Here is a 14464-nt window from a genome sequence, read left to right as displayed (position 1 = left end):
TGCCTATAATACCATAGAGACACGCACTGCCGCCACCAGATGTGAAACAGTGCGTATAATACCATAGAGACACGCACTGATGCCACCAGATGGGAAACAGTGCCTATAATACTAAAGAGAAACATACTGCTGCCACTAGATGGGAAACAGTGCCTATAATACCATAGAGACACATACTGCCACCACCAGATGGGAAACAATGCCTATAATACTTTAGAAACACATACTGCCGCCACCAGATGGGAAACAGTGCCTATAATACCATAGAGACACATACTGCCACCACCAGATGGGAAACAATGCCTATAATACTTTAGAAACACATACTGCCACCACCAGATGGGAAACAATGCCTATAATACTAAAGAGAAACATACTGCTGCCACTAGATGGGAAACAGTGCCTATAATACCATAGAGACACATACTGCCACCACCAGATGGGAAACAATGCCTATAATACTTTAGAAACACATACTGCCGCCACCAGATGGGAAACAGTGCCTATAATACCATAGAGATACATACTGCCACCACCAGATGGGAAACAGTGCCTATAATACCATAGAGACACATACTGCCGCCACCAGATGGGAAATAGTGCCTATAATTCCATAGAGACACATACTGCCACCACCAGATGGGAAACAGTGCCTAGCATAATACCTTAGAGACACATACTGCCGCCACCAGATGGGAAATAGTGCCTATAATACCATAGAGACACATACTGCCGCCACCAGATGGGAAACAGTGCCAATAATACCATAGAGACACATACTGCCCCCACCAGATGGGAAACAGTGCTTATATTACCATAGAGACACATACTGCCGCCACCAGATGGGAAACAGTGGTTATAATACCATGGAGACACATACTGCCACCACCAGATGGGAAACAGTGCTTATAATACCTTAGAGACACATACTGCCGCCACCAGATGGGAAACAGTGCCAATAATACCATAGAGACACATACTGCCCCCACCAGATGGGAAACAGTGCTTATATTACCATAGAGACACATACTGCCGCCGCCAGATGGGAAACAGTGCCTATAATACCATAGAGACACATACTGCCACCACCAGATGGGAAACAGTGGTTATAATACCATGGAGACACATACTGCCACCACCAGATGGGAAATAGTGCCTAGCATAATACCTTAGAGACATATACTTCCGCCACCAGATGGGAAATAGTGCCTAGCATAATACCATAGAGAAACATACTGCCGCCACCAGATGGGAAATAGTGCCTAGCATAATATCATAGAGACACATACTGCCGCCACGAGATGGGAAACAGTGCCTATAATACCATAGAGACACGCACTGCCACCACCAGATGGGAAACAATGCCTATAATACCATAGAGACACGCACTGCCGCCACCAGATGGGAAATAGTGCCTAGCATAATACCATAGAGATACATACTGCCACCACCAGATAGGAAGTAATACCTAGCATAATACCATAGAGACACATACTGCCGCCACCTGATGGGGAATAGTGCCTAGCATAATACCATAGAGACACGCACTGCCGCAACCAGATGGGAAATAGTGCCTAGCATAATACCATAGAGACACATACTGCCACCACCAGATGGGAAACTGTGACTATAATACCATGGAGACACATACTGCCGCCACCAGATGGGAAACAGTGCCTATAATACCATAGAGACACATACTGCCGAAACCAGATGGGAAACAGTGCCTATAATACCATACAGACACATACTGCCACCACCAGATGGGAAACAGTGCCTATAATACCATAGAGACACGCACTGCCACCACCAGATGGGAATCAGTGCCTAGCATAATACCATTGAGATACATACTGCCGCCACCAGATGGGAAACAGTGCCTATAATACCATAGAGACACATACTGCTAACACCAGATGGGAAATATTGCCTAGCATAATACCATAGAGACACATACTGCCACCACCAGATGGGAAAAAGTGCTTAGCATAATACCATAGAGACACATACTGCCGCCACCAGATGGGGAATAGTGCCTAGCATAATACCATAAAGACATATACTGCCGCCACCAGATGTGAAAAAGTGCCTATAATACCTTAGAGACACATACTGCCACCACCAGATAGGTAACAGTGCCTATAATACCATAGAGACACATACTGCCGCCACCAGATGGGTAACAATGCCTATAATACCATAGAGACACATACTGCCGCCACCAGATGGGAAACAGTGCCTATAATACCATAGAGACACGTACTGCCACCACCAGATGGGAAATAGTGCCTATAATACCATAGAGACACATACTGCCACCACCAGATGGGAAATAGTTCCTAGCAAAATACCATAGAAACACATACTGCCACCACCAGATGGGAAACAGTGCCAATAATACCATAGAGACACATACTGCCTCCACCAGATGGGAAATAGTGCCTATAATACCATAGAGACACATACTGCCACCACCAGATGGGAAATAGTGCCTAGCATAATACCATAGAAACACATAGTGCCACCACCAGATGGGAAATAGGGCCTATAATACCATACAGACACTTACTGCCACCACCAGATGGGAAATAGTGCCTATAATACCATAGAGACACATACTGCCACCACCAGATGGGAAATAGTGCCTATAATACCATAGAGACACATACTGCCACCACCAGATGGGAAATAGTGCCTAGCATAATACCATAGAAACACATACTGCCACCACCAGATGGGAAACAGTGCCAATAATACCAAAGAGACACATACTGCCTCCACCAGATGGGAAATAGTGCCTAGCATAATACCATAGAGACACATAGTGCCGCCACCAGATGGGAAATAGTGCCTAGCATAATATCATAGAGACACATACTGCCGCCGCCAGATGTGAAACAGTGCCTAAAATACCATAGAGACACATACTGCCACCACCAGATGGGAAACAGTGGTTATAATACCATGGACACACATACTGCAACCACCAGATGGGAAATAGTGCCTAGCATAATACCTTAGAGACATATACTTCCGCCACCTGATGGGAAATAGTGCCTAGCATAATACCATAGAGACACATAGTGCCGCCACCAGATGGGAAATAGTGCCTAGCATTATACCATAGAGACACATACTGCCGCCACGAGATGGGAAACAGTGCCTATAATACCATAGAGACACCCACTGCCACCACCAGATGGGAAACAGTGCCTATAATACCATAGAGACACATACTGCCACCACCAGATGGGAAATAGTGCCTAGCATAATACCATAGAGACACATACTGCCGCCACCAGATGGGAAATAGTGCCTAGCATAATATCATAGCGACACATACTGCCGCCACGAGATGGGAAACAGTGCCTATAATACCATAGAAACACGCACTGCCACCACCAGATGGGAAACAATGCCTATAATACCATAGAGACACGCACTGCCGCCACCAAATGGGAAAAAGTGCCTAGCATAATACCATAGAGATACATACTGCCACCACCAGATAGGAAGTAATACCTAGCATAATACCATAGAGACACATACTGCCGCCACCTGATGGGGAATAGTGGCTAGCATAATACCATAGAGACACGCACTGCCGCAACAAGATGGGAAATAGTGCCTAGCATAATACCATAGAGACACATACTGCTACCACCAGATGGGAAACTGTGACTATAATACCATGGAGACACATACTGCCGCCACCAGATGGGAAACAGTGCCTATAATACCATAGATACACATACTGCCGCCACCAGATGGGAAACAATGCCTATAATACTAAAGAGAAACATACTGCCACCACCAGATGGGAAACAATGCCTATAATACCATAGAGACACATACTGCCACCACCAGATGGAAAATAGTGCCTATAACACCATAGAGACACATACTGCCGCCACCAGATGGGAAATAGTGCCTAGCATAATACCATAGAGACACATACTGCCATCACCAGATGGGAAATACTGCTTATAATACCATATAGACACAAACTGTCACCACCAGAAGGGAAATAGTGCATATAACACCATAGAGACACATACTGCCACCACCAGATGGGAAATAGTGCCTAGCATAATACCTTAGAGACACATACTGCCGCCACCAGATTAGTGCCTAGCATAATACCATAGAGACACATAGTGCCACCACCAGATTGGAAACAGTGCCTATAATACCATAGAGACACATACTGCCGCCACCAGATGGGAAATAGTTCCTAGCATAATACCATAGAGACACATACTGCCACCGCCAGATGGGAAATAGTGTTTATAATACCATAGAGACACATACTGTCGCCACCAGAAGGGAAATAGTGCATATAATACCATAGAGACACATACTGCCACCGCCAGATGGGAAATAGTGTTTATAATACCATAGAGACACATACTGCCACCACCAGATGGGAAATAGTGCCTACAGTAGCATAATACCTTAGAGACACATACTGCCGCCACCAGATTAGTGCCTAGCATAATACCATAGAGACACATAGTGCCACCACCAGATGGGAAACAGTGCCTATAATACCATAGAGACACATACTGCCACCACCAGATGGGAAATAGTGCCTATAATACCATTCAGACATATACTGCCACCACCAGATGGGAAACAGTGCCTATAATACCTTAGAGACACTTACTGCCACCACCAGATGGGAAATAGTGCCTAGCATAATACCATAGAGACACATACTGCAACCACCAGATGGGAAATAGTGACTATAATACCATAGAGACACATACTGCCACCACCAGATGGGAAACAGTGCCTATAATACCATAGAGACACATACTGCCGCCACCAGATGGTAAATATTGCCTAGTATAATACCTTAGAGACACATACTGCCGCCACCAGATGGGAAATAGTGCCTAGCATAATGCCATAGAGACACATACTGCCACCACCACATGGGAAACAGTGCCTAGCATAATACCATAGAGATATATACTGCCGCCACCACATGATGGGAAACAATGCCTATAATACTATAGAGACACATACTGCCACCACCAGATGGGAAATAGTGCCTATAATACCATAGAGACACATACTGCCGCCACTAGATGGGAAACAGTGCCTATAATTCCATAGAGACACATACTGCCACCACCAGATGGGAAATAGTGCCTATAATACCATAGAGACACATACTGCTGCCACCAGATGGGAAATAGTGCCTAGCATAATACCATAGAGACACATACTGCCACCACTAGATGGGAAATAGTGCCTATAATACCATAGCGACACATACTGCCATCACCAGATGTGAAAAAGTGCCTATAATACCATAGAGACACACACTGCCACAACCAGATGGGAAACAGTGCCTATAATTCCATAGAGTCACATACTGCCGCCACCAGATGGGAAATAGTGCCTATATTACCACAGAGACAGAGATTGCTGCAACCAGATGGGAAACAGTGCCTATAATACAATAGAAACACATACTGCCACCACCAGAAGGGAAAAATTGCTTAGCATAAAACCATAGAGATACATACTGCCACCACCAGATGAGAAACAGTGCCTGTAATACCATAGAGACACATACTGCTGCCACCAGATGGGAAATAGTGCCTAAAATAATACCATAGAAACACATACTGCCACCACCAGATGGGAAATAGTGCCTATAATACCATATAGACACATAATGCCGCCACCAGATGGGAAACCGTGCCTACAATACCATAGAGACACATACTGCCACCACCAGATGGGAAACAGTGCCTATAATACCATAGAGAAATGCACTGCCGCCACCACATGGGAAACAGTGCCTATAATACCATCGAGACACATACTGCCGCCACCAGATGCGAAACAGTGCCTATATTACCATAGAGACAAATACTGCCGCCGCCAGATGGGAAACAGTGCCTATAATACCATAGAGACACATACAGCCACCACCAGATGGGAAGTATTGCCTAGCATAATAACATAGAGACACATACTGCCGCCACCAGATGGGAAACAGTGCCTATATTACCATAGAGACACAGACTGCTGCCACCAGATGGGAAACAGTGCCTATAATACAATAGAAACACATACTGCCACCATCAGAAGGGAAAAATTGCTTAGCATAATACCATAGAGATACATACTGCCACCACCAGATGAGAAACAGTGCCTATAATACCATAGAGACACATACTGCTGCCACCAGATGGGAAATAGTGCCTAGCATAATACCATAGAGACACATACTGCCACCACCAGATGGGAAATACTGCTTATAATACCATAGAGACACAAACTGTCACCACCAGAAGGGAAATAGTGCCTATATACCATAGAGACACATACTGCCACCACCAGATGGGAAATAGTGCCAAGCATAATACCTTAGAGACACATACTGCCGCCACCAGATGGGAATTAGTGCCTAGCATAATACCATAAAGACACATACTACTGCCACCACCAGATGGGAAACAGTGCCTATAATACCATAGAGACACATACTGCCGCCACCAGATGGGAAATAGTGCCTAGTATAATACCATAGAGACAAATACTTCCGCCACCAGATGGGAAATAGTGCCTAGCAATCATAATACCATAGAGACACATACTGCCGCCACCAGATGGGAAATAGTGGCAAGCATAATACCATAGAGACACAAACTGCCGCCACGAGATGGGAAACAGTGCCTACAATACCATAGAGACACGCACTGCCACCACTAGATGGGAAACAGTGCCTATAATCCCATAGAGACACATACTGCCGCCACCAGATGGGAAATAGTGCCTAGCATAATACCATAGAGACACATACTGCCACCACCAGATGGGAAATAGTGCTTATAATACTTAGAGACACGCACAGCCGCCACCAGATGGGAAAGAGTGCCTATAATACCATAGAGACACATACTGCCACCACCAGATGGGAAACAGTGCCTAGCATAATACCTTAGAGACACATACTGCCACCACCAGATGGGAAACGGTGCCTAGTATAATACCATAGAGACACATACTGCCACCACCAGATGGAAACAGTGCCTATAATACCATAGAGATACATACTGCCACCACCAGATGTGAAATAGTGCCTAGCATAATACCATAGAGACACATACTGCCGCCACCAGATGGGAAACAGTGCCTATAATACCATAGAGACACGCACTGCCACCACCAGATGGGAAACAGTGCCTATAATACCATAGAGACACACACTGACGCCACCAGATGGGAAATAGTGCCTAGCATAATACCATTGAGACACATACTGCCACCACCAGATGGGAAATAGTGCTTATAATACCTTAGAGACACGCACTGCCGCCACCAGAGTAGGAAACAGTGCCTATAATACCATAGAGACACATACTGCCACCACCAGATGGGAAATAGTGCCTATAATACCATACAGACACATACTGCCACCACCAGATGGGAATTAGTGCCTAGCATAATACCATAGAGACACATACTGCCACCACCAGATGGGAAACAGTGCCTAGCATAATACCATAGAGACACATACTGCCGCCACCAGATGGGAAACAGTGCTTATAATACCATAGAGACATGCCCTGCCACCACCAGATGGGAAACAGTGCCTATAATACCATAGAGACACATAATGCCGCCACCAGATGGGAAATAGTGCCTAGCATAATACCATAGAGACACATACTGCCACCACCAGATGGGAAACATTGCCTATAATACCATAGAGACACATACTGCCACCACCAGATGGGAAACAGTGCTTATAATACCATAGAGACACATACTGCCACCACCAGATGGGAAATAGTGCATAGCATAATACCTTAGAGACACATACTGCCGCCACCAGATGGGAAATAGTGCCTAGCATAAAACCATAGAGACACATACTGCCACCATTAGATGGAAAACAGTGCCTATAATACTATAGAGACACATACTGCCGCCACCAGATGGGAAACAGTGCATAGCATAATACCATAAAGATACATACTGCCGCCACCAGATGGGAAATAGTGCCTAGCATAATACCATAGAGACACATACTGCCGCCACCAGATGGGAAATAGTGCCTAGCATAATACCATAGAGACACATACTGCCACCACCAGATGGGAAACAGTGCCTAGCATAATACCATAGAGACACATACTGCCGCCACCAGATGGGAAACAGTGCTTATAATACCATAGAGACACGCACTGCCACCACCAGATGGGAAACAGTGCCTATAATACCATAGAGACATATACTGCCGCCACCAGATGGGAAATAGTGCCTAGCATAATACCATAGAGACACATACTGCCGCCACCAGATGGGAAACAGTGCTTATAATACCATAGAGACACGCACTGCCGCCAGCAGATGGGAAACAGTGCCTATAATACCATAGAGACACATACTGCCGCCACCCGATGGGAAACAGTGCCTATAATACCATAGAGACACATACTGCCGCCACCAGATGGGAAACAGTGCCTATAATACCATAGAGACACATACTGCCGCCACCAGATGGGAAACAGTGCTTATATTACCATAGAGACACATACTGCCGCCACCAGATGGGAAACAGTGCTTATATTACCATAGAGACACATACTGCCGCCACCAGATGGGAAACAGTGCCTGTAATACCATAGAGACACATACTGCCGCCACCAGATGGGAAACAGTGCCTATAATACCATAGAGACACGCACTGCCACCACCAGATGGGAAACAGTGCCTATAATACCATAGAGACACATACTGCCGCCACCAGATGGGAAATAGTGCCTAGCATAATGCCATAGAGACACATACTGCCGCCACCAGATGGGAAACAGTGCCTATAATACCATAGAGACACGCACTGCCACCACCAGATGGGAAACAGTGCCTATAATACCATAGAGACACATACTGCCGCCACCAGATGGGAAATAGTGCCTAGCATAATACCATAGAGACACATACTGCCGCCACCAGATGGGAAACAGTGCCTATAATACCATAGAGACACATACTGCCGCCACCAGATGGGAAACAGTGCCTATAATACCATAGAGACACATACTGCCGCCACCAGATGGGAAACAGTGCTTATATTACCATAGAGACACATACTGCCACCACCAGATGGGAAACAGTGCCTATAATACCATAGAGACACATACTGCCGCCACCAGATGGGAAACAGTGCTTATATTACCATAGAGACACATACTGCCGCCACCAGATGGGAAACAGTGCCTATAATACCATAGAGACACATACTGCCGCTACCAGATGGGAAACAGTGCTTATATTACCATAGAGACACATACTGCCGCCACCAGATGGGAAACAGTGCCTATAATACCATAGAGACACATACTGCCGCCACCAGATGGGAAACAGTGCTTATATTACCATAGAGACACATACTGCCGCCACCAGATGGGAAACAGTGCCTATAATACCATAGAGACACATACTGCCGCCACCAGATGGGAAACAGTGCCTATAATACCATAGAGACACATACTGCCGCCACCAGAGGAGAAACAGTGCCTATAATACCATAGAGACACATACTGCCGCCACCAGATGGGAAACAGTGCTTATATTACCATAGAGACACATACTGCCACCACCAGATGGGAAACAGTGCCTATAATACCATAGAGACACATACTGCCGCCACCAGATGGGAAACAGTGCCTATAATACCATAGAGACACGCACTGCCACCACCAGATGGGAAACAGTGCCTATAATACCATAGAGACACATACTGCCGCCACCAGATGGGAAATAGTGCCTAGCATAATACCATAGAGACACATACTGCCGCCACCAGATGGGAAACAGTGCCTATAATACCATAGAGACACGCACTGCCACCACCAGATGGGAAACAGTGCCTATAATACCATAGAGACACATACTGCAACCACCAGATGGGAAATAGTGCCTAGCATAATACCATAGAGACACATACTGCCGCCACCAGATGGGAAACAGTGCCTATAATACCATAGAGACACATACTGCCGCCACCAGATGGGAAACAGTGCTTATATTACCATAGAGACACATACTGCCACCACCAGATGGGAAACAGTGCCTATAATACCATAGAGACACATACTGCCGCCACCAGATGGGAAACAGTGCTTATATTACCATAGAGACACATACTGCCGCCACCAGATGGGAAACAGTGCCTATAATACCATAGAGACACATACTGCCGCCACCAGATGGGAAACAGTGCTTATATTACCATAGAAACACATACTGCCGCCACCAGATGGGAAACAGTGCCTATAATACCATAGAGACACATACTGCCGCCACCAGATGGGAAACAGTGCTTATATTACCATAGAGACACATACTGCCGACACCAGATGGGAAACAGTGCCTATAATACCATAGAGACACATACTGCCGCCACCAGATGGGAAACAGTGCCTATAATACCATAGAGACACATACTGCCGCCACCAGATGAGAAACAGTGCCTATAATACCATAGAGACACATACTGCCGCCACCAGATGGGAAACAGTGCTTATATTACCATAGAGACACATACTGCCACCACCAGATGGGAAACAGTGCCTATAATACCATAGAGACACATACTGCCGCCACCAGATGGGAAACAGTGCCTATAATACCATAGAGACACGCACTGCCACCACCAGATGGGAAACAGTGCCTATAATACCATAGAGACACATACTGCCGCCACCAGATGGGAAATAGTGCCTAGCATAATACCATAGAGACACATACTGCCGCCACCAGATGGGAAACAGTGCCTATAATACCATAGAGACACGCACTGCCACCACCAGATGGGAAACAGTGCCTATAATACCATAGAGACACATACTGCCGCCACCAGATGGGAAATAGTGCCTAGCATAATACCATAGAGACACATACTGCCGCCACCAGATGGGAAACAGTGCCTATAATACCATAGAGACACATACTGCCGCCACCAGATGGGAAACAGTGCCTATAATACCATAGAGACACATACTGCCGCCACCAGATGGGAAACAGTGCTTATATTACCATAGAGACACATACTGCCACCACCAGATGGGAAACAGTGCCTATAATACCATAGAGACACATACTGCCGCCACCAGATGGGAAACAGTGCTTATATTACCATAGAGACACATACTGCCGCCACCAGATGGGAAACAGTGCCTATAATACCATAGAGACACATACTGCCGCCACCAGATGGGAAACAGTGCCTATAATACCATAGAGACACATACTGCCGCCACCAGATGGGAAACAGTGCTTATATTACCATAGAGACACATACTGCCGACACCAGATGGGAAACAGTGCCTATAATACCATAGAGACACATACTGCCGCCACCAGATGGGAAACAGTTCCTATAATACCATAGAGACACATACTGCCGCCACCAGATGAGAAACAGTGCCTATAATACCATAGAGACACATACTGCCGCCACCAGATGGGAAACAGTGCTTATATTACCATAGAGACACATACTGCCACCACCAGATGGGAAACAGTGCCTATAATACCATAGAGACACATACTGCCGCCACCAGATGGGAAACAGTGCCTATAATACCATAGAGACACATACTGCCACCACCAGATGGGAAACAGTACCTATAATACCATAGAGACACATACTGCCGCCACCTGATGGGAAATAGTCTGCGTGGTACCATACAAGCGCGCAGGATGAGCCCCGGGGACTCTGCAATGTCCAGGGCAGAACCGCTCTCCAAGGCCACAGGCGTCCAGTTGGCTCAGGGTCCCCCCCAGTGTGTCAGTTCCCCTTCATCAGGGCATGGGTGGTGTCAGAGCGGTTCTGACATGGACGCTGCAGAGCCCCGGGGCTCATCCTGCGCGCTTTTCTGGTACCGCGCAGACTATTTCCCATCTGGTATTACGCTATGCACTATTTTATGTTTCATGTGGGTGGAATCTGGATGTTGGAGGTGCGATACAGACTCCATACCACATAGACGCCGTGCAGCGCTGTTTATCCAGTTTGGATCTTCCTTTATGCGGATTATCCAGGTAACCTCACCGTCAGAGGGTGATAGTAAGGTGCGTACCCTGCACTATATGGATGGGCCTGTACCATATTACACCACAGGGGGTGTAAAATACATTATGTGTCTGCGTTGCTGAAACCCTCTGTGCTGCCAGCGGGGAGGTAACGGTGTGTGTGACAAGAGCTGGTTGGTGTGGGCAATCCTAGACACCCTAATATCTCCAATAGAGGGTCTCACTCAGGGCGTTACCTGACCCGTGCCACCACCTACACTATGGCACCATGATGGTTCCTCTGAGGAACATAATAAGAAGACAGACGCCATCTCTCAGAGAACATGTCCTGGGAGTCAGTGTGGCTGATCAATACTGAGCCATAGAGACTGAATGACAGGAATACATGAGGGTGTGCTACTCACGGGTGCAGGCGGCAGAAGAGGGGTCACTTGTGGAGCGATAGTAGTTGGTGTCACAGTCACAGATCTGAGCGGCCAGGGTGTCCGAGTGACTGAACGGGGGGCACTTGGAGCACAGCTGATCCCCTGGGGAGGACTTGTAATATCCAAGATCACAGGCTGCAGAGATAAGAAGGATAAGCTGCAATTAGGCATGTTTACACTGGAAAAAAGGAGATTAAGAGGGGCGATGATAAACATTTACAAATATATAAGGGGACAATATACAGATCTTGCGCAGGACTTGTTTTTGGTTAGATCAACACAGAGAACTCGTGGACACTCGCTCAGGTTAGAGGAGAGGAGATTCTGCACAACACGGCGTAAAGGCTTTTTTACGGTAAGGACGATACGTGTTTGGAATTCCCTGCCTGAGGGAGTTGTAATGGCCGACTCAGTCAACACCTTTAAGAATGGGTTAGATAAATTCCTAATGGATAAGGATATCCAGGGTTACGGGGCATAGTCACGCACTATGGTTATTATAAAAAAGAGGGGTAAAACATGACGGCAGTCATCAACTTCAGTCAAAATTTTCTACTAAATAATCGCGCATAGGAGACCACAAATAGACTGAACTCGATGGACAATTGTCTTTTTTCAACCTTAGATACTATGTTACTATGAATGTTATTGGTGGATTTACCTGTGTTACTCACCTGGGGCCACATTCTTTGCTGCACGCAGCTGCCGGTACGCACAGAGTCTAGCACGCAGCTGCCGGTACGCACATATTCTACCACGCAGCTGCCGGTACACACAGAGTCTAGCACGCAGCTGCCGGTGCGCACAGGTTCTAGCACGCAGCTGCCGGTACGCACAGATTCTAGCACGCAGCTACCGGTACGCACAGATTCTAGCACGCAGCTGCCGGTACGCACAGATTCTAGCACGCAGCTACCGGTACGCACAGAGTCTATCTGATCCCAGGGCTGCAAAAAACGCAGCCCAGAGATCAGGTCTGAATTACCCCCAGAGATCGCTAGTATATACGGATGATCCGCACCACAGTATCCGTGTCCCGGGCATTCCTGTGGGTGACCATGCACACACACGGAACTGTTCCATCTCATGTGAATGTCAGGGTTGCGTGCGCTGCCTTTCCGAGCTTGATTGCTGAGTGCGCATGGAAACAGGATGCCAGGATCTCTTGCAGCCAGCATGTGGTGGGTGTGAGTACAGGTGGAGGCTGTGAATTTGGAAACTGCAGAAGCACAGACAATAACGTGCGGATTCTCATATTAGTGTAAGGAAGGAGGCGGATGTGGATATACGGAGACGCGGCAGCAGTTGTGTGCGACTCAGAATCAGGCCCCTCGTGTGTATGAACAAGATTACCGGAAATAAAAATAATACCAATGAAATGCAAAATATATATATATATTAGTGGAGGGCAACGATTAAAAATTCTAATCGCGATTAATCGCATGATTTTCTCAGATTAATCGCGATTAATCGCATTGCTATGCGCAAGATTCAATAATGAATTAAAAATTAGTGTATTGCGCTCCCGATTGGCTGCCAGTTCTCGAGTTCCGATTGGCTCGCTGGCGGCCAGCAATACACTTGAAATGGCACCGGCGCTGTCACGGTCTCCATGGCTGCCAGATATACATTGCCTCACAGTGCCAAATACACATTGCCCCACAGTGCCAGATAAACAAATGCCCCCAGAGTGCCAGATATACATTGCCTCACAGTGTCAGATACACATTGCCCCCCAGTGCCGGATACAGAAATTCCCCCACAGTGCCAGATATGCCCACAGTGCCAGATACACATGTCCCCCCAGTGCCAGATATCCGTCAGTGCCAGATAAGCCCCCAGTTCCAGGTATACATGCCCCCCCAGTGCCAGATATCCATCAGTGCCAGGTATACATGCCCCCCCAGTGCCAGATATCCCTCAGTGCCAGGTATACATGCCCCCCCAGTGCCAGATATCCCTCAGTGCCAGGT

General features: G+C 46.7%; 1 protein-coding gene across 1 annotated transcript in view; it reads right to left on the bottom strand.

The window, feature by feature from the left end:
• LOC134966846 (ephrin type-A receptor 8-like) overlaps positions 1 to 14464 on the bottom strand; it is a 196577-nt gene that overhangs the window by 146220 nt on the left and 35893 nt on the right. Inside the window, exons 3-4 of the mRNA XM_063943890.1 lie at positions 13153 to 13438; positions 12471 to 12626 (exon numbers count right to left, since the gene is read on the bottom strand). Coding sequence (XP_063799960.1) covers positions 12471 to 12626; positions 13153 to 13438 — 442 coding nt within the window. The remainder of the gene's footprint in view (positions 1 to 12470; positions 12627 to 13152; positions 13439 to 14464) is intronic.

This window comes from Pseudophryne corroboree, chromosome 10 (genome assembly GCF_028390025.1).
Source record: "Pseudophryne corroboree isolate aPseCor3 chromosome 10, aPseCor3.hap2, whole genome shotgun sequence".
NCBI classification, from domain to species: Eukaryota; Metazoa; Chordata; class Amphibia; order Anura; family Myobatrachidae; genus Pseudophryne; species Pseudophryne corroboree.
This window is presented reverse-complemented; position numbering and strand designations above follow the sequence as displayed.